Source organism: Pimephales promelas, chromosome 7 (assembly GCF_988280905.1).
Source record: "Pimephales promelas chromosome 7, fPimPro1.hap1.1, whole genome shotgun sequence".
Classification (NCBI taxonomy): domain Eukaryota; kingdom Metazoa; phylum Chordata; class Actinopteri; order Cypriniformes; family Leuciscidae; genus Pimephales; species Pimephales promelas.
The window spans coordinates 14929346-14952161 of record NC_142775.1 but is presented as its reverse complement, the minus strand read 5'-3'; the positions used below and the strand labels follow the sequence as shown (position 1 = coordinate 14952161).

General features: G+C 38.2%; 1 protein-coding gene across 4 annotated transcripts in view; it reads right to left on the bottom strand.

The window, feature by feature from the left end:
• Window positions 1-22816, bottom strand: part of adcy5 (adenylate cyclase 5) — a 115889-nt gene that overhangs the window by 23607 nt on the left and 69466 nt on the right. For 2 of the 4 annotated variants that reach the window (XM_089133120.1, XM_089133122.1), the window contains exons 4-8: window positions 9709-9820; window positions 8433-8560; window positions 3848-4006; window positions 788-941; window positions 343-480 (exon numbers count right to left, since the gene is read on the bottom strand). In XM_089133120.1, the coding sequence (XP_088989246.1) occupies window positions 343-480; window positions 788-941; window positions 3848-4006; window positions 8433-8560; window positions 9709-9820 (691 nt within the window). The remainder of the gene's footprint in view (window positions 1-342; window positions 481-787; window positions 942-3847; window positions 4007-8432; window positions 8561-9708; window positions 9821-22816) is intronic. The other 2 variants (XM_089133121.1, XM_089133123.1) reach the window with 1 other exon arrangement.

Sequence of the window (22816 nt, the reverse complement as noted above, 5' to 3'; positions counted from 1 at the left end):
GTTCCACTTTGCCTGATTAAATCCCCCAGGGTGGTATGTGAGGCAGCCCAGCTTTATTTAATTAGAGTGCTGTTCCCTTCGGGTTCCAGAGCCGAGAACTGAATGAAAGAACAGGAACTACACAAAGGGCAGAAGGCCCCTTACATGTGACCCTAAAGCAATGTCCTTGGGATTGTTTTGGCTTAGTTAACACATGGTCCAAAAAGCCTCCCCAGTCAAAGGCCTTATCCTCCAACAGAGGCGGTAATGGCTTTTAGACAAGGCAATTAGAGTAAATGCAAACCAACTGCTTTTCAACAATCAGATAATGTTCTCATCCTTTCAAAAGTGTAGCTTCCTCACCATCATCTTCAGCCCCTTGGAAACCTGATTGCTACCCAGGTGATTGTAGAAGGGCCGGTCGGTCCAGTGAGTGCTATTATGAGTTACAGAGTTTGTGCGTTGCCGGTTCATCTTAGCAATCATGGCCTTTTCTTCTTTCTGTGAAGGGAAATATAAAACCAGAGCAGTATTACGGTCCATGCTTTTAATGTCATAGCCATTAACTAGTTTGTCTTTTGACGTCACATTTCCCTGAATTTATCTATTCAGCTACTTTGCATCCATCTACTGCCCTGCATCATGTGAGTCAGAATCACTTGTTGAGTACTAGGTGTTTCTTCTTGAAAAGGATGTGCATATTAAAGGAGAATCATAGCTCGTCAAAATCATGTGTTGTTAATGTGCGATTCAAAATACAAAAGAGCAAGGACACTCTAAAATGTATGAATTCAAAAACTGAACTGACATGGATTCTCACCCGTTTCTGACTGCAGCCCACAATGAGGTAGGTTTCAATGTTGTGCTTCTTGAGATAGATATTTCTTTCTCCACCAAATCCAGGTTCCACATCATAATCCCCATTTAGGTAGTTCAGGGTAGCCTTGGTGATATGGATACGCCTGAGATGATAAAAACAACTTTCATTTGTGCGGAAGTTACCTGAACTCAATCAAAAGCGGCACATTTGAATTCAGAATGGAATACAGGAGTATGTACGCTCTCAGAAAAAAGGTACAAAAGCTGTCACTGGGGCTGTACCTTTTCAAAAGGTAAACTTTTGTCTATTTTAGGTGCTAATATGTATAATTTTAGGTGCTAATATGTACATTTTAGGTGTTAATATGTACATTTTAGGTGCTAATAAGCACATTTTAGGTGTTAATTGTACATTTTAGGTTCTAATATGTACATTTTAGGTGTTAATATGTACATTTCAGGAGGTAATATGTACATTTCATGAGGTAATACGTCCATTTTAGGTCCTAATATGTACATTTTAGGTGCTAATATGTCCATTTTAGGTCCTAATATGTACGTTTCAGGAGCATATGCACATTTTAGGTACTAATATGTACATTTTAGGTGTTAATAGGTACATTTTAGGTGCTAATATGTCCATTTTAGGTCCTAATATGTACATTTTAGGTGCTAATATGTCAATTTTAGGTCCTAATATGTACATTTTAGGTGCTAATATGTCCATTTTAGGTCCTAATATGTACATTTTAGGTGCTAATATGTCCATTTTAGGTCCTAATATGTACGTTTCAGGAGCATATGCACATTTTAGGTACTAATATGTACATTTTAGGTGTTAATATGTACATTTTAGGTGCTAATATGTCCATTTTAGGTCCTAATATGTACATTTTAGGTGCTAATATGTCCATTTTAGGTCCTAATATGTACGTTTCAGGAGCAAATATGCACACTTTAGGTACTAATATGTACATTTTAGGTGTTAATATGTACATTTTAGGTGCTAATATGTCCATTTTAGGTCCTAATATGTACAGTTTAGGTGCTAATATGTCCATTTTAGGTCCTAATATGTACATTTCAGGAGCTAATATGCACATTTTAGGTACTAATATGTACATTTGTTAATATGTACATTTTAGGTGCTAATATGTCCATTTTAGGTCCTAATATGTACATTCCAGGAGCTAATATGCACATTTTAGGTACTAATATGTACATTTCATGTGTTAATATGTACATTTTAGGTGCTAATATGTCCATTTTAGGTCCTAATATGTACATTTTAGGTGCTAATATGTCAATTTTAGGTCCTAATATGTACATTTCAGGAGCTAATATGCACATTTTAGGTACTAATATGTACATTTTAGGTGTTAATATGTACATTTTAGGTGCTAAAATGTACCACTAAGGTACCAATATGCATCCTTTGGGTACAAAAGTGTACCTTTTGAAAAGGTACAGCGGCTACAGCCCCAGTGACAACTTTTGTACCTTTTTTTTCTGAGAGTGTACCGCTACTTGCTGTATAGACATCATTTTCTTTTATAAGATATCAGCTATTTTCATATGGATTTTGATTGGATCGATATCTACAATATTTAATGACAATTCTTTCAATTCATATATGAAAACCAGTTAGACGATTAATTAATAAAATAAAGCTAAAACAATTTAAATGCATGTTTAAACAGCTCCAAAATAAATAAAACACAAATTTATACAAATAATTTATACAAATAAAACACAAAACTGTTGCCGGTTAAACCCATTGTATTGTAGACCTGTCATCCTGAAAACTAAATTCATGATTCACATTAATGATATATTTACTTAAACAAAAGGAAAAAAAGTACAGTATGAGCATTCATAATTTATAGTCTTTAATAATAAACACAAAGCATACAGTAACTCAGGGGCGTAGAATTTAGTAGGGACGCGTCCCTACCCATATCCAGTGACACTGATATATCCCTAGCATTAATTTCGATCAAAACTTAAAATACATTTATATATTGATGTCCCCGTCCCCACCAATTTCAAAATCAAAGCTACGCCACTGCAGTAACTTCTTCGCTTTGTATAACATTTTTATTTTGAATTTAATTTGATTATTTAACTTGGTTAATTTGATCCATTCTATGTGACTTTAAATACTATTTGTAACAAAACGAAGGAAATAATAGGAAATAGGTAATAATTAATCACATAATCCAGTCAAATGGGAAACATTTTACAGTACGGATCGGTTACACAATTTGTAATATATTTTCAAAATGAAAATTTTAAATTATTTGTTCTCATAAGTTCATGCAGTATGAACATAAAATTATTGTTTGCACTACCTATTGTCTAATGCTCATTGTACATCATGATATCTTAAACATGTATGAATTGAAAAGAAACCTTATTTAAAATTATTTTTGTTTTGTTAAATATTGTAGATATCCATCCAATAAAAATCCATGTGAAAATAACTCTCATCTAATAAAAGAAAATTATGTGTTTTGCACCTGGATATATCTCATTTTCTACCTTCCATTTGTATAGTGTGTCAAACACATTATGGAGCACTTACTTTTTTTGGAAAATAAAACATTTATCATAAAAGAAAAGTTGATTGGATTGTGGAAGCACTATGCATAATTACATAATATATAATATAACATAATATTATGCATCATACAGCTGTGTTTTTTAAATATAATTTTATAATTTAATTTCTATATATAATATTCTCTATTTCGTGTTGACGTTTATTTTTTAGAAAATTGCAAAAATCACACACTTTATGATTTAAGTATATTAAGAAATTTGGTAGTAGTAGTAAATCAGTCAGGTATTACATTCAGAAATACTATGTACAGCATACATAATACAGAAAGCTATGCTACTGTAGTATGTTATTGCAAACAAAACTATGGTGAAGAAAGTTAACTGGAGAGGCACTTAGAGACATTTTCAGATTTTAAAAGTCAAGAGTCTCAAGGAGTTCAGGTGAGAAAACATGACCAAAAAATAAAACTAAAATTCATGAACCCACCCTGCTTCGCCCCCAGCTTCCATGTGATTGGCCAAGGTGACATCGTTGGACCAGACATCAAACTGCCACTTCCTTAATCCCAGCACCCCGCAGTGGACGCGCCCGCTGTGTATACCCACACGCATGTTGACGTTGACCCCAGTGACTTCCCTCACCAACCTGAAGCACAAGGACAAAACATGTAGATATACCTGCTGTTATTTTTGTGAATCATTTATTTGTATACCATGCATCAACAATATGCTAAATTTGAACTCTAAAGGACACACTAAACTTCTAGTATTACTAGAAAGAAGCTGTTTAGATGTAAACTTTGTTGAAGCACATAGGAAGAATGACATAAGTTCTGTCACTTTTTATTGAAGCTGTCCTCTATTTGAGGAGAAAAACTTACTAAACTTAGTGTCAGCAATCAATTGAACTGAGAAGAATGTGAATGTGTCCCAAAATGTCCAGGGGAATCTGTGAACAATTGACTTTATATATATATATTATAAGTATTTTATATATATAAAAGCTTTTGGGAAAGTTATAAGTGGGCTAAATTTGTGATCATTTTCTTTAAATGGTGGGTTTCTCTTTGCTAGCTTTCCCTTTTTCAATTTAATTGTCCAATTTATCAGTATTTCCTACACTTTGACCCCGGCACATTTTATCCCACGGCTACCATTTTTGTATACATGGCATTATTCATTACCTTACCCATTGACACATCTCATCTCACTTCATTATGAAACAGTCATAAACTGGATTAGCGCTACCTTAAATGCACCTTTCCACTCAGCACATCAACAAGTTAACACAGCACATTATGATCCCGACATCACACAGCAAACAAGCCATCAAACTCCTTTGAACATTGAGGGCGACAGACAAGTCTGCGGAAAATAGTCTCGTCCTGTGATGGGGCGCTGAGGCGGTTGGCTGCAGCTCAGAGAAACACAGACACGTGCTCATTGGAGCAGAAAGCCAGTCATCACTGCCATTCCTGCCTTAACAAACAACTGCTCAGAGATACTGAACATTAGAGAAGTCAGGCCTGTGGACACGTTCACATGCACGCAAGACAAATAACTTGGATACAACTCAATTAAGAGACCAATTAGAAGGGCAGGACAGACCCACACAGAGGGTAATTCAAAGTTTCTAGAAAGAAACGTAATGCTTAGAAGAGTTTAGTCACGATTAGTAAGGCAAGTAAATAAAATTAAGTGTTCTCTCTCTCAGCTCAGCCTTTCTGTGAACCTTCATATGGCAGGAATATCCGCACTTTCCATGAACAGGGGACAAAATAGGGCCCGAAACTCCTAAAAAAAAAAGCATTTATTGAGTCAGTTAGTCTGTGCAAGGATGCACCTTCAGACCCTTCAGAAGATGTTGATCAATGTGCAGTGGTCTGAGCTGTTGTTGTTGGTGCGTCCTACGATGTGAATAGATGCCGATCCTTGAAGCACATGGCCGGCCACAGGCGTCGCACACAAACTGGCTAGATGTTGTTGTCAATGTGCAGTACATTTCAAACGAATTCAAACGAAATATTATGAGCAGATTTATTTTAGGTTTTCAAATTTGTAATCCTGTTATCAAAATGTCTAAATATAGTTTAGGAATTTGCAATTTTCGAGAAATAAAACATCAAAGGTAAAAAGGAATAAGGAATAAGTCTCCTACAACAGGTTTAATGCGTCAAAGGTCAAATATGCTTTTACTTTATCATAATATACATTGCACATCACCACATTTTTTTCAATGATTCTCAAATGACTTGTCCGATGATTTAGTCTTTCTAAATCCCTCCTCTCTGCGAGCCTACTCTGCTCTGATTGGTCTACCGCTTACAGTGCTTTTCGGAAATGAAATGTCCATAACCATGGACAGAAGGGAGGTTCAGTCTTTTTACAGCTGGTGTGAGTCGAACTTTTTGAAACTGAACGTATGGAAGACTAAAGAACTTGTGATTGATTTTAGAAAGAAAAAAGAGAAATTAAAGGTGCAGTGTGTGATTTTTAGTGACATCCAGTGGTTCGGTTGCGAGTTTGATATGACAATGACATGATTGTAACAGCGCACGCACCTCCGCATCCTATAGACACCATTTACTACACACAATAGGATTTTTTCTCTGATTTTGAAAACTCTTCGCGATAGACTTAAAATGCTTCCAAGATCGACTTGTCGACCGCTCGACGGGTTGGTGATTCCTGTAACATACTGTATTACGGTAAGTTATACAGTGACAATGGCGTCAATCTTACCATATCAATCCGAGGGCGGGTCCGAAGCAGGGGCGTAGCCAGTATTGGGCCAGGGCATAATTTAAATATAAATTATGGCCCAGGCAAGTTTGATAAAAAATACATTTTTAGTTTATTTTTATTATTCAAATGTATTTAAGAAAATATATTAATAAATACCCGATTTATTGTTGACTGCTGTGTGTGTTTAATTTGTTTCCTGAATAAAATGGAACTGCTGAAGCAAGTTGTAGAAAGCCTCCCTCCGGAACGTTATTGGTTGCTATTCGTTGCTAGGGGTTCCAAAAGGTAAACTCTCTGAGCGGCGCCCACGCCACAATAATGGCTAAACAACTTTCTTTAATGTGCTATTTGAAAAAAGCAAGAGTTGAGGAAGAAGACACGCCACTACGTTTATCTACCAAGTCCACCCAGCCCAGTTCTTCAGACTCATTACCCCAGGACAAGGATAGTCAGGTGATGGCGGGGGCCGCTTCTTGCTCCCTCTCTACCGGTCAGCCTGACGCGGGTTTACCAGCCGATCTAACTGCGATATTATTATTTTAGCTTACTTTATTTTCGGGTGAACTGCATTTCCTCTGCTGACTAGCCTGAAAAAAATAGACAGGTTATTGTCTATACTGATTTGTCCAGCCTTTATAGACCTCATGTAGCCCCACCCCTTTTCAACATTGCGTTCGTTGTCTTTTGACTTCCGGTCTGTATTTTCATAGCGATCTTGCATAGGTATGAATGCTCGTAAAAAAATTCCCGGTCGACATTTGCTAAGACATCTGCTTTACAATGCTTATGATAAACATTACAATGCTCATGATAACTTTTGTTAACTCTACAATAAGTAAATTCACTTCACCAGCTAACTCCTCGACAGCGATGTCATAGAAATATACAGAGCGATCGCGAAACCGGAAGTTCAAAGACAATATTCTAAAGATGATGGCGCTCACGTTTCTCTGGTGCATAAGGTCTATTGAGCTCTGTTGGTTGAACATGATAATTTGCCGAATATAAAGCCCACTCACATTTCCACTGGCCTACCCAAAATACAATTTCTGCCTACGCCACTGGTCCGAATATGAAACAATGGAAGATCTAGTTATTCAACCTGAACCTTCATCACAAGGATGTCTTGAGCAGAATGTTTACCATTAGTATTAACAAAAGATGTGCATGTTTCCAATTTATAGCAACACATGTGGGAACTGCATCAATAACAGTGCATACATTAGCTGCAGAGCACTAACGTGAATGGCGTGAATGTAACATTAAAGTTCTTGCTCTTGCTCAATCCTTTATCCTTACTCAGTACATAAACAAAAGTAGTAAGAACGACAGACAATCTGCATTTTAACAGTTTTGGGTAATAGTGGCCCACAGCTGATTTGCAGAACTATTTCAGTAAGACAGTAATAACATGAGTTAGCCTACACAAAATAAAACACAAAACTACGTATTTTGAACACCCGGTAGAAAACATATACATTAATAATTAATCATTCTTACAGGTGTGATTCTGAAAAGCAAGTTGGTCCAAATAAAGTGGGGATCACGGACGAGACCTCATAGAGATTTGAGATGCAATCGTCAAGAAGTTATACTGCTGTTGTATCACTGTGGTGATTTTAACCACTTTGGAAGTGTTCACAACGAGAATTACATTTACATTTATTCATTTAGCTGACGCTTTTATCCAAAGCGACTTATAATTGCTATATATGTCAGAGGTCGCACGCCTCTGGAGCAAAAAGGGGTTAAGTGTCTTGCTCAGGAACACATTGGTGTCTCACAGTGGATTCGAACCCAGGACTCTCACACCAAAGGCATGTGTCTTATGCACTGCGCCATCACCACCCCATTATTATTTAGCTTTTTCGTTGTTCGAGGGCAGCCAATGAAGACCATAGGGGGGCATTAGACAATTGTGTTACACAGTGACATCACGGAAGTGGGATTTGGATTACGACTCGTTTAGGCAGTTCAGAGTTGATTCTATCGTTTGAGAGACAATGACTTTATGTATTGTGCATTTTCGGCTTCACAACTTCGCATGTCTTTTACATTCACAGACAGCTACATTACACATTGCATGAAACGTAATATTCTAAAAAGCATAATGAAGCACTTTAATGGAGGAAACCATACTATTATAATAAAATATGATAATAACGACGGACTTGTACGGGACATCAAAGTGTATCTATATTGGTGGAAAGTGTCAGGTCCTGCTTCACCATAGCGTCTCTTGTGTGTCTCCCGGGAGGCATTTAAAACAAGACACAAAAGCCTTGCTGTTCCTGTCTGATGAACAGAAGCAACACTGTAATACTCACGAGATTGCTTCGATCATGTCCACACCCATCTCTACGCAGCAGTGCGCATGGTCGGCACGGGCCTCGGGCAGCCCCGACACGCAGTAGTAGCAGTCGCCCAGGATCTTAATCCGCAGACAGTGATTCTCCTGCGGACACACAGAGAATGACCAAACAGTGAAAAAGATTGGGCTGGTGTGTAAACCAGGTCAACAAATTTTGGATGTAACTGTAGTTCACCATGTTTGTATTAGTTTCTATAAAACCTATACTCAAAGGTGAATCTCATACTGGGAATGTGTTACATTAGCCTTTCCGCCATTAAAGCCCCTTCACATACCGCACATGGTTTTTCCTTTAAAGGGTGCGATTTTCACAGGGAAAACTCAAAATCCCAAACGGCTGTTCCCAAATGGCTTTAAAAAAGGTCAGATTTGAATCGGTCTACAGTGTATTTGTTTATGTACTAAGTTTGGCATCCCAGTATCATGAATTCAAAAATCCAACCCAATTTGTCCTGATATTTTCCTTGGAAAACATGAGTAATCGCAACAGAAAGATTAAAAAAGGCAATAAAATATTTTTTAAAAATAAAACTCATATATCATTTGTAAGGCTTTTACTGTGTTTTTGCATTCTTTTTGAAGCTTGAGACATTAAAAAGAACAAGAATGTTGTTCAAACATTGGAAGGAACATACGGTTGAATAAACAATGACAGAAATTAGAGGAGAAAGAAAAGAAACCAGTGAAGAGCAGAAGAGGAAGCCTTGGGCTGAGCACAGGACTTTCAGCAGCAGGCCTGGGTCTTATGACAGCCACCTGAATGTCACCCCTTGATTTAACCCGCTGCCTATACAACAACCTCTATTGTTGATAATCAGGGCGAAGTGTGCATTTATACGTTTTGTGTCTTTGCTCGAAGGTTTTGGGAAGTGTGCAAACATCTAAACAGACACCAAATGGTTTCCACACGTTGAGCGACACCTCTCTGCAGCAGCAGAGTATACGTATGTACATGAATGCATGGCAACTTGGCAGCGATGAGTCACCACCACTGGTGGAGATAACAAGGAGATAGTTGGGCTGGAAAACAGCGGGAAGCTCAGTGTGAGAAGCGTGATCGCAAGCACTCATTTGACAGGAGGGAGGGCTTGTCTATCCCAGTCAGCAGTGTGAGTGGGATGCAAACGGAATTAATACGATTGCATCTCAGCTTGCCGTCGTGTTTTGCTAAAAAAAAGGAAAAAAGACAAAGCTGCTTGGCTGAAGGTGTGGGCTCTTCTATGGACACTTACAGCGGCTAGTTTGTCGAATCGTGCGAAGAGCTCGTTGAGGGTCATCACTAACTCCTGGGCAGTACACTGGGAAGCCAGACTGGTGAAGCCCTCAATGTCAGCAAAGAGGATACTGCCGATAGAGAGAGAAAGAAATGTTAAACAAAGTTGGAGGTTTCATCAGCTATTGGTACTTTTATATCTTAGATGTTGAAAACTAACACATTCTCATCCCAAGACGTCATCTAACTAACGTTTTTGACCATACGTCAACATCCGACGTTTTAGGGTACCCTTTAACGTCAGTTAGATGACGATCCTAGGGCCTATAGCATCATCTAACTGACGTTAAAGGGTACCCTAAAATGGGTGTCGGATGTTGACGCATGGTCAAAAGCGTCAGTTAGATGACGTCTTGGGATGAGAACGGGCTGTGAAAACGAACAGATTTCAGTGTTTTTCTTGTTTTTGTATGAAGGTCTCATTAGATCCGTTTTGAAACATCCCTTCTCCAAGACCTTCAATACTAAAAATCCATCGTAATATGGTTAACTATTATATAAAGATGATAAAATAAGAAATAAATAAACAAATACATTTAAATATTAAATATATGTAATTCCCGCAATTGTGGCATTCAATTTAAGCAAACATTTCGTCTCAGTTCCAAAATCACAATCACTAACGGACCCTTTCTCAATACCAAATACAGCATGTTATTAATATAAAATAATATTTATTGAAAACTAATATTTAAATAATCAATATTAGCCATTATAAAAGTATAAGAAGTTTATACAATAGAAAATAACCAGCAAACAGTTGAGTCAAAAGTGCAAAACGAGAGCTAGTTATAGTTAAGGATTTCAGTTAAATAAAAATATTGAATTGTGAAACTTAACTTTGCCCTTAAGCAATTCGATTTGCTCTGGAAAAAGTAATAGATTAATAAGACCAAAGATTGCACGATGGATATTCCCAAAATGAATTAAACCTTGAGTTTAAAGGGATACTCCACTTTTTTTTGTAAATAGGCTCATTTTACAACTCCCCCAGAGTTAAACAGTTGAGTTTTACTGTTATGGAAGTCAATGAGACCAGAAACTGTCTGGTTACTGATATTCTTCTAAATATCAGAAAATCGGCTGAATGGATTCGAAAACGGTAAAACTCAACTGTTTAACTCTGGGGGAGTTGTAAAATGAGCCTATTTCCAAAAAAAGTGGAGCATCCCTTTAAACAACATAAGAGCCAGCGGCAAATTAGCAAAGGATTGGCTGAGATAAATCTGTTCTCGGAGGGTGCATGAACGTTAAAAATGGCTGCTTATGGCCTTGAGTTCACATCTCCAAAAACGTCTTACTGTCAAAAAGCCGCTATGTTTGCATACAAGTCGCATCTTTGAGGTCTAAATGACTACATTCTCGCTGTGACACTATAGTATTTGTAAAATTACGGTGTTTGCTTGTCCGCCATGACATGACCAAGAAATCCTGCAAGCAGTGATACAAATGGTGAAACGTTACCTGTGGTAAAACTATTGGATACTAGTAGAATATCTAATAGTCAATCAGAATAGAGAACCAGCATTGTGGATAAAAGCATTTGCCAAATGAATAAACCCAATAAAAAAGCAGGTCATTCTCATTTATAATCTCAGGCTCTCATCCCCTCACATTAGTGCGGTGCACATTCACCTACAGTGTGTATTACACGGTTGCCACGGTTACCTGGATGACAATTGAAACCCTCGCCCACAGCTATGCATTTCAATTGAGCATTTGCGAGGCAGACTTTACATATACAATATGAGCTAACTAATGTGATCCCAGCATCACAGCTCCATTACCATGCCAATGGCACAGCAGACAGGTCCGTTTGGGAGTGCGCACTCTCTATAGCAACAGATGACATTCACATTAAGAGAATGTTGGGCCTACAGAGACAAGAAAGTGAATAAAGCACGATTTTCCCCTGTGGGAGCCGGTAACAGATATGGTTCTTCTTTGTGCACCTTGAATGAAAGATAAAACAAAACCTTGTGGGCTTGTGGGCGACTTGTCCTATTCAATATTCATCTACAGAGCTTTTTCTAAATGCTGACATTGATCTAGCTTTATTTCAAAGAGCTCTGGGCTGGTCTGACACTCAAGTTGCGTGACAGGTTCCGGGTGAGCGTGACCCCTCCATTCAGATTTAATATCAAAGATGATTTCCAGAAATGTTTAAAATGGGCCCAGAAGGCAGGCTGTTTTTGAACAAAAAAAACTCAACTCATGATGTGCACCACTCCCTTTTTCGAAGCACACAGGCTGCTTTGGTTGCCTGAAAAATCCTGCTTAATGACTTTCAGTCAATCGATCTTTGTCTGGGTGAACTTTGACACTGCAGACCTTCTACATATTTTTCTACAAAAGACCCTGAAGTTCAAACCTCAATTAAATGCTAAGATAGCAGCTAAAATAGCAGCTTAACCATCTTAACCGAGCAGCTTAACAACTGTTAAGTCTTCTTTTATTTGTGTACACTCCTAATAAAAACGTAAAATAAAGAAAATAAACATGATGCGTGTTCTCCCGTCTCTCTCAGTGTGAAGTTTATTCTGAAACCCGACAAAAAATGAAACTTAGCAAATGCTTAATAACTTAGCAAATGCTTGTCACTGTGACATGAAACATGACTTTATGAAGCTTGAAGTCTCCATTTTTAAATGATGTAAATCATATCAAAAACAAATATTCTCTAAGTAATTCATATGAAAGCAACCACATGTACATTTCTTCCAGCCCGGGCTGATTAGCGCTAATGTGACCACGCCCACACGCACACGAGCTGTCCATACGCAAATGATCCACACGGAGGAACGCAGAGCTGTTAACGCCCTCATCACATCTAAACAAAGAATTAGCGACTTCAGTACTGCTCTGCTTTTCATCGAGTTGTTTGTGCTGTTTACCTTGGATTTACCTCAGAAGAAATAGAAAAACACGATTTGATGATGAGAACAGTAGCATGTTATTGTGGCATAAACGTTACATTGTAGCTTCTAGTTAAACTGGTGCCTAACTAAAATGTACGTAATGAAATGTGATTGTAAAAACATGAAGCCTAGTGCTAAAATGTACACTCACCTAAAGGATCATTAGGGACACCATACTAATACTGTGTTCCATCAACAAGGTGCTGAAAGCATTCTTTAGAAATGTTGGCCCATATTGATAGGATGCATATTGCAGTTGATGGAGATTTGTGGGGTGCACACAAGATGCTATATTGGGTTGAGATCTGGTGACTGTGGGGGCCATTTTAGTACAGTGAACTCATTGTCTTGTTCAAGAAACCAATTTGAAATGATTCGAGCTTTGTGACATGGTGCATTATCCTGCTAGATAAAGCCATCAGAGGGTGGGTACATGGTGGCCATAAAGGGATGGACATGGTCAGAAACAATGCTTAGGTAGGCCGCAGCATTTAAACAATGCCCAATTGGCAGTAAGGGGCCGAAAGTGTGCCAAGAAAACATTACACCACCACCACCAGCCTGCACAGTGGTAACAAGACATGATGGATCCATGTTCTCATTCTGTTTATGCCAAATTCTGACTCTACCATCTGAATGTTTCAACAGAAATCGAGACTCATCAGACCAGGCAACATTTTTCCAGTCTTCAACTGTCCAATTTTGGTGAGCTCTTGCAAATTGTAGCCTCTTTTTCCTATTTGTAGTGGAAAATGGAGATGAGTGGTACCCGGTGGGGTCTTCTGCTGTTGTAGCCCATCCACCTCAAGGTTGTACGTGTTGTGGCTTCACAAATGCTTTGCTGAATACCTAGGTTGCAACGAGTGGTTATTTCAGTCAAAGTTGCTCTTCTATCAGCTTGAATCAGTCGGCCCATTCTCCTCTGACCTCTAGCATCAACAAGGCATTTCCGCCACAGGACTGCCGCATACTGGATGTTTTTCCCTTTTCACACCATTTTTTAAATAAAATCCAAAGAGACTTACAAATAAGAAATAAAGAGTGATTTAGACCTCTCATTCACGTTGTAGTGGCACAAATTTTCGAATTGATTTTTTTTTTACACCGGATTTAATTATTCATATTAGATTATTGGAATTGATTTGTGTCCCTTAACATGCCCCTGTCTGTCACAATCTTCATCTCTCCCATCACTCTCACTTTCACTACATGTCCCAGCATCCTCCTTGGCTCACACCTGCACATCCTTCTCCTATTCCTGCACCTCCCAGTCATCCTCACTCATCATTGTCAGCTGTTGTTTTCGTTACTCCTCAGTGTATTTAAGTTCCTCCCATGCCTGTGTTCATTGTCGGTTATTGTTTATGTTCCATGTATGTGATACTCCTCGTGTTCAATTAAATTCCTGTGATTACTTTTGGGCGCTTTATACACCCAAGATCATAACACTGTCAATGCACAAAAGGACAACAAAACCCTTAACTACAATTAGCCCACTTCCTCCATGATGTCAATACACCACAATGAATTAATAATGCCAGTTCTTCATAGTAAATCAAGTGCACAAAGAGCATCATGGAATTGTATCCTATTCATAAAGACTGAAAGCTGTCTGAAAGCTGACTAAGAAGCAGCACAGGAATATCTTATTACAACAGCACTCAAAAACAACTAAGCAAAAGCATCACACAATTGTAAATTGAATTGAGCTGAATTGAATTAAATCATCTTTGTTGGCCAAGTATGCCTGAGCATGCAAGGAATTTCTCATCGATACACAAATCTCTTAGGAGCCAAGTCAATCAAACTAAAACAAGCACTTTGACCGTTTGTATACAGTAAGTGTAAGAAAACTCTTTGTAAACCAATATTGCTATAGGTTTCTCCTATACCTTTTTGTTTCCCTGAAGTTGCAAAGAACTTTTCATTAGCACAACTTGGTCATTGGAGAAAGAGCCATGAAATTTTTAAGTATGTGACTTTGGAAAAAGGGTTCCTGTTGCCTCCTGTTGCAATTTATCATAGGAGATAATCACAGACAACTGAAAAGCATGATAACCAAAAATAAACACATTAGAAATACATTTTAAATGATACCAGATTAGCAGATTTAAAGGAATATTTCATGCAAAAATGAAGATTTTGTAAAAAAAAAAAAAAAATCCTTTAGAAATGACATGAGGGTGAGTAATTGATTCATTTTCGAATTAACCAACTATATAAAAAAATGTAAAAGTATTATTTCATATTATATTATCTAAAAAAAATCATACAGGTTGGTAACTGCATGAGGATAAGAAAATATTACGAATTGCACTATCCCTTTAAAAATAGACAAATAACTAATAGGACAAAAACAACATTCAATCCCTTTCTTATAACATATAGCATGCTGAAACCCTTACATTAGTCACAGATCAAAGGTTTCTATATAGCTGACAGATCTATTAGAGCTTCTATAAATAAAAGGCCTCCCCTGGGTGGGTGGATTAAGGTTAGTTTACTCTGAAAGTAGACAGAGTGCAGTGCTCTCTGAAGGCAGGCCTGGAGCATCGGGACTGCTACGAGCATCACAGATGGATCTTTAAACCTCATTTAATCGTTAACACGGGGGTGACTCATCCGCTCCCGGTAGCCAGACCAAAAATGTCGCTGCAGAGTGGCACAATGGCAGGACGGCTCTTTAAAGTGAATCCAAACGCATTACGGCCTCTGGAGTATTTCTGCTGTCTATTACGAAACACACTCAGGGTCCTTTATTAGGTGCTGGTAATCTAGGGCTTTTAGCATGTAAACATGAGGCAAAGTATTCAATCAAATCCATTCCTAGAAGAAAGGCTGCCAAGACCGTCAGCTTTCTGGAGACCAGTAATGTCAATCATAAAGGAAAAAAAAGCTGTGGTTAAATGCGTCAAGAAAAATCATTTGGAAATGCACGGCCATTTGAACATGTAAGAATTTTCATATTAATTGCCTTTTTATTGCCATTGTGTGAACAGCTTGTCGTGAAACTTTAAAAAATGAGACCAAGATCCTCGACTTCTTAGGTTGACTATGAAAGCATGTAGCATGTGGAGGACTGACTTTTTGCTGGGAAAAACAAAAGAATGTGACGTTTACGCGCACTTCCGAGAGCCCAGATGCTAAGACACATAGAAAGGAAACTTAAATTCAGGATAATGACGAAAGAACTATTCTGTACTGCGTCAGAGATTAATTCAAACCATAGTCTCACATAGCCAAATCTATATACTGTAGTCTTTAGTCTCAAATATACTGTAAAATCAAACTATCAGGACAGTATAATTTTAGCTACCTCATCTGGTCATGATGCTGGTGACTTGAGAGCTGGTGCAAACATATCCAAATCATTATGATCAGAATGCTTTCTTAGGCCCTGTCCACACTGCTGTGTTTTCATTTAAAAACGGGGAATTAAAACGAATACGATCTCCGTCCACACCAGCGTTTTATCTGAGTATTAGAAATGATCTCTGTCCACATTAAAACAACTGAAAACGAGGATCACGTGACCATTCACCAACACTGGGCATGCGCGTGCCTGTGTAAACAGTGATTAACGAATCAGGGAAGGATACGTCATGACTGATGACACCCAATCATAGAGCCGAGCGTCAGCCTCTGCGTCAGCGCTTCTGAACCCGTTTTAGGTCTTTGTTTTTTCCATTTTAGTCTTGACGGGAGGTGCAAACGTAGCAAAAGGTCTCCGTTTTTTAAACGAAAACGCAGAAGTGTGGACGGGGCCTTAACTGCTGCTTTCTCTCCAATGTAATTTTAGTTGTGCTTTTATTTTGTTGATCTGTTTATTTTGGGGGCCTTTAATCACATTCAGTCTCTTGTACGCTACGTGTGCAGGAGTGCGAGTACGAGCAATATGTTTCTGTCTGCAGTTCACTCAAAGGCCACCGGTGTCGCTAATGACAAGATAATTGTGAAACTGCCGAGGGCGTGGTAGCTGTAGCTCGTACCAAGGGCATGGTGAGCTGAAACCTACGTCACGAAGAACCGCAAACATCCAATAGGAAAATTCAACTGCAGTAGCCACCGTTCAACCTGAAGAGGGCAGCACTAAGAAGTTTTTACACCTTATATTGTAGAAATAAAACACTTTATATCCAAATGTCAAAAAAGTTACTCGAATCAATGATCAGCATTAAAAAAAGCCCCATTCTTACAGATCATTAACTAAAAAAAGTTGGTTTAGGGTTTAGTTGCCCTTCAATAAAAAAAAACACACTTCTTGCTGCCGTTAAATACTCTGGCGAGGACTGTGTAAAACACGTCGGACTGTGTAAAGCTCACTCAGGGCAGAATCTATGCTAATGGGGCAGAGTCAGCCACCAGTTGTGGGTGGGGACTGTGATGTCACATTGCATAAAAACTGCAAACAAATTATTCTGAGAGACTGTTTATGATTTATGGGGATTTAAAAAAAAAGGAGTGGGTAGATTTTTACCATTTTAGGGTGGTTGTGTACACACACTGTCGATGTAAACACAATGTAAAAGTGAATTTTGCATAATAGGTCCTCTATTAAAACACAGCAAACTGTACACTGTACAACTACTGTAACTTGTTTAGAATATAAAATGAAAAATCTCTCTCTCTCTCTCTCATGTCATAATGAGGGTCTCATTACTCATGTCATAATGATCTAAAACGCTGATTTGATGCTCAAGAAAGAGTTCTTATTATTATCAGTTAAAAACAATTGTGATTGCTTATTTTTTGTAGAAACTGTTATTACAATTATTTTAAGGATAATTTGATGAACAGAAAGTTCAACAGAATAACATTTATTTTAAATAGAAATCTTTTGTAACAAAGTAAAAGTCTTAGTGTCACTTCTGATCAAATGTAAAATGTAAAAATACTATAAAAGTATTAAGAAGAAAGTATTATTCCCGTAGAAGCTGGTGAGATATATATTATCTCATTGGGGACAAAACAATAGTTCATGCCAGTGGGAATGTTAATGGATTTGTAGTGACAGCAATCCTAAGGTCAAATATAGCTGCTCTCTGAACATACCAAATTATCATGGGAGCCAGAATAGCAAAGATTTGACAGGGAAATTGCAGAATAAAATGGCAGGAAGTTTAATAAGTGGTGTGTGTAGTGGGTCAGCAACAGTCTGGTGAGGGACATGGGCATGAAAATTTAAAAAAAAAAAAAACTGCCTAGAAGGAATTTTGTCACACTTCCTGCTTATATAACATGGCCTCTTAAATCAATCAAGGGTCACTGCGTGAGAAGTCTGACCTCTTGATCCCTCTCCCCTGAAAATGCAAGGGCTGCTGCTTTCTTTTCACCCATCAGTTCTGACTCTGTAACAGATCGCAAGACCATAGTTCATACTACCTGCACTTAATTTGTTTTACCTGTTCACAGTAGCTTCCTTATAGCTCTCTCCCTCTCACCAGCTCATAATTCCTTAATTTGATCTACAGCTGTTGTCTAATAGCCTGTAAAATATGCCTGCCTCCTCAAGTGATTTGTAGGAAAAGTACAAATTATACAAATCAAATATTTCAAATTAAACATAAAAACACAAGTTAAATATTCACCCTGCAAGTATCATGTTTCCTTGTCTCGTGAAACCATTTCTGTAACACTTTATTTCAGGGGGCAATTCTCAGTTGCTAATTAGCGTATATTGCTAGGATATTGGCTGTTTTATTATAATTAAAGCACATATTAATGCCTTAGTCTGCGTGACCATATTCTACATCCCTTAATTCTATCCAATTAATTCCACCTTACTAACTATTAATAAGCAGTAATTTGAGGGAAAAGTCATAGTTAAAAGCTAATAGTGAGAATTGGACCCTAAACTACACAGTGTCACCACCATTTCTAATGAATCAAATTAACTAATCCAATGCACAGCATGTGAGCAAGTCCACTGGAAGGAAAAAAATAAAAAAGATTAATATCCTGGCAGAAAATTACCAGTATTTGTCCCATTAGGTTTACAGAATTTTCCTTCAATCCTTAAACACATCAAGTACTTGAGTAAAAGTAATATTACTGCAGTAAAAGTATTAAATACTCTTTTTAAATTTTACTCAAGTAAAAGTACAAAAGAAATTGATTTTTAATTTAAGTATTAAAAGTAAAAAGTACTGATCAATGAATTTTTATTTTGTAATTGTATATATTGGTATACTTTTATATCATACACTCTCAGAAAAAAAAAGGTACAAAAGCTGTCACTGGGGCTGTACCCTTTCAAAAGATACACTTTTGTACCTAAAAGCTGCATATTGGTACCTTAATGGTCCATATTAGCACCTAAAATGTACATATTAGCACCTAAAATGTACATATTAGCACCTGAAATGTACATATTAACACCTAAAATGTACATATTAGCACCTGAAATGTACATATTAGTGCCTAAAATGTACATATTAGCACCTAAAATGTACATATTAGCACCTGAAATGTACATATTAGCACCTGAAATGTACATACCGGCGCCTAAAATGTACATATTAGCGCCTAAAATGTACATATTAGCACCTGAAATGTACATATTGGCACCTGAAATGTACATATTAGCGCCTGAAATGTACATATTAGCACCTGAAATGTACATATTAGCACCTGAAATGGACATATTAGCACCTGAAATGTATATTAACACCTAAAATGTACATATTAGCACCTGAAATGGACATATTAGCACCTAAAATGGACAAAAGTTTACATTTTGAAAAGGTACAGCCACAGTGACACCTTTTGTACCTTTTTTTCTGAGAGTGTACATACATTTTATATAAACCTATTGCTCAAGTTTGACATCATTATGAATTATCAAGTAGCACAAGTTAATAAGAAAGATTAGTGGATGTAGATACAATTTATATTGATCTGCAAGAAAACGTTTTATTTGATTATCACAACATTAAGGCCATAACTTACAAAACAGGGCATCTTAGCATGAGAGTGCAATTCCAAAAAAAGCACAGATGGGAGTGGAATGTTCTGCGCGTGATCTACCGACGATGCACCAATTAAAGAACACAGATGCAGCCGGATCATTTCCATAATGACCAACACAATCTAACACTTAGAGTCGTGCTTTTTTTGGATGGTACCCTAAATAATGGCGCAAATACCAGTAAATTGCTGAGCACAAACATTAGTAAATCACCTTGCATGATTCATTTACTCTCCTCCCATGAATAATGCTTCTGAAATGGATGATACACAAAATGTGGAGATGTCTGGATTCAAGGCCTAAATAGCTCACAACAGATTAAGTTCACAAACAACTGGCAGTCATGACCTAATTTTCATTTACAATTATCAATCAATTTGGTAATAACAACTTACTTTTCGTACCATCAGTCACACATGCACTCAAGCTCAGACGATCTCCTGGTTCTTGGCTCATTTTGAGTCAGACTTCTGAATTCACTGAATCATTAACTGGAGACTCGCTCCGAACAGATCAGTGAATCAGAGAGTTGTTTCAGAAATCAGATCAATCCAATTTTTCATTCCAGAACTCCCAGCCTCCTCTTCCCATAAGTGTGGGTTTTGTTCAAGACTCAAATACAGACATTGTTATACAACCGTCCTCAGCAATTAAACTACTGGGTTTCTCTAGTAACAATATCGATATTCCACTAAGCAAAATATCGCTTGGCTGCACACTTACATAATTCCTTTGATAATCAAGCCTGTTTAGTGGGGGTTTTACTGGAAAAGGAAAACAGACAGACCCACGACTGCAGACAACAGCCCAGAGGGCCAGGAGTCTCACTGCCCACTGGCACACAAACCTCAAGTTCATGTTGCATTTTGCTGCTCTAGTCTAGTCTATCTACCATTTGATTATAGAAAAGGGCTGGCAGAGAGTATCCAACCCCAACAGCCATTAAAACACTTGATTACCCCTTTTCCACCAACAAGAACCAGGTGCTGGTTCGGAGTTGGTTCGACTGACGAGCTTTCAAAAGAACCGGTTTGCCTTTTCACAGGCTAGAGAGCCACATAGCCAGATCTTACGTCACTGTATACATCTCATGTTGCCCAGAAACGCTAGCGCGGCACACACAAACACACCAGGCTTGTTCGAGATGGATCGGCACTACGAATCTCGAACTGCGAGAGCGATTCGAAAAAACATTAGAAAAAGATTCGATTCAAAAGCAGGAGTCGTAAACTCTGAAGTAAACAAACACTCCCGCAGCTCTGATCAGTCCACGCAGCTCCGATGTATCTCGACCAAGCCTTCGATCAGCAATGGCGATTGTTGCGTTACTATTTATGCTCATGGCTTTGCAAACCTACATCGGTATCCAAACACGGCGAATCCAGCATGTCCGTGCAGCTTGCCGTAACTTGCATTAACGGAGATTCCAATTGAGCTGCTGTAATTAGCCGTTATTTAAAAAATGGCTGTCACAAGTTTCTATTCGTCTTGTTGGTCACAGTAACCCCGCCCCCAGCCGCTGATGTAAGCAGTTCTTACTTCTAGACCAGCAATGATTTGGTGCTACTTAAGAACCACTTTTACTGGTTCGGAGCTGATGCTTTGGTGGTCGAAAGACAAAGAACCGATTTGAAACTAGGCTCTGGCTCCGAAAAGGGGTAGATGTTACCCATACCCCTTTTTCACCAAAGAAGAACTGGTTCAGAACTGGTGCTGGTTCAACTTGTAACCCCTTCTCAGAACCTGTTTGCCCAGTGAATGACGTTGTTACGTCACTGTGTACGTCGCCATATGTATTAGCTTTCCCTGAAATGCTTGCGACAACTTTAAGCATAACAATTACAATGGCGGACTACATCGTCTTTCTGCAAATGTTTCTCCTGGCTTTACGATCCAATATTTGGCACTCTGTTTTTAGCAATGGCTGTCACAACCTTTCCCGTCGTGTTGTTGGTTACCCCGCCCCCAGCCCACGACGTAGGGTGACGTGGTAAAAGAACGGTTCTCTGGGTCTAGTCCAGCAAAGAGTTGGTGCCACTTTAGAACCAATTTTCCTGGCCGAATACCGGTTCTTTGGCTATCGAAATGCAAAGAACTGGTTCGCGAGTAGGCACCGGCTTCGAACCGGCTCTCAAAATGCTTTGGTGGAAAAGGGGTACCAGTGTATTTTATAAATTGGCTTTTATTGATAAGTTAAAAAAGTTAGCATAGTTTCTGCTCAACTTTGCTCCATTGCCAATGATCACCATCAATAAATGAAATATAATAATAATGGAAAAAAATTGCAGAAAATTCTGTGTATTCATGAACTCTTTTTAGTTGTAATATGGTGTGACAGGCATAAGCAATGCCTTAGCTCTCTGGCGCTAAATCCAACTCCTCTCGTTTTATCTTGTCACCCCTCCTGGGGCCTATACCGTGAAGCCGGTTTAGTCAGGTATGTTTCAGTTTAGTTTGTGCTAACCCTGGGTTTTAGGCACCATGAAAGTGGTTTGTCTTTTTAGAAGATTTTACCACAATATGAACAGAAGAGTGTCAGCATATAGAGTGTCAGCACACCTAAACTCAGGATAAAAGTCTGAGTTGACAGAGAAAGTTGATCAGCATCATGGTACCAACAAAGCCTGATTGGATTGATTTGGTTTTGTCACCTCAAAAACTAATCCTGTAACCCTTAGTGTGTTCAACTTCCATCATGGTACAGGGCCCAGATTTTGAATTCTTTACAGTGGTGAATCAGAAATCATCACATGGTCATTTTATGTCATGGACATGCTTGTAACACTTAGTACATTAGAAGCAAACTCAAAGTCTTCACAAGACAAAAGCTGAAGAATAAATCAAAGATCAACAAGAAAGAAAGAAACAGGTTACACCTAATAGGGCCTCTTGTGATGACGTGAGTGTCCTAACTAGCCTGGTGCTGTGGAAATCAACTTTTAATGAGTGGGAACGTGTCTGGAGCTGTCCAGAAGAGCTGCTGTGACACATGGATGGTCAGTTGGAGATAGAGATGAGCCAGTGTTCTCATCTCTAAATCCACAAGAGGGTGCAATATCTAATGCTTATCAGAACTATGACACTTACAAGCTCTGTTCCAAAAACCTAGTAAGGTGCTTATCAAGACAGCATTTAATCAGAGAACCCTAACCCTAACACAGCATATGTTACATAAATCTAAA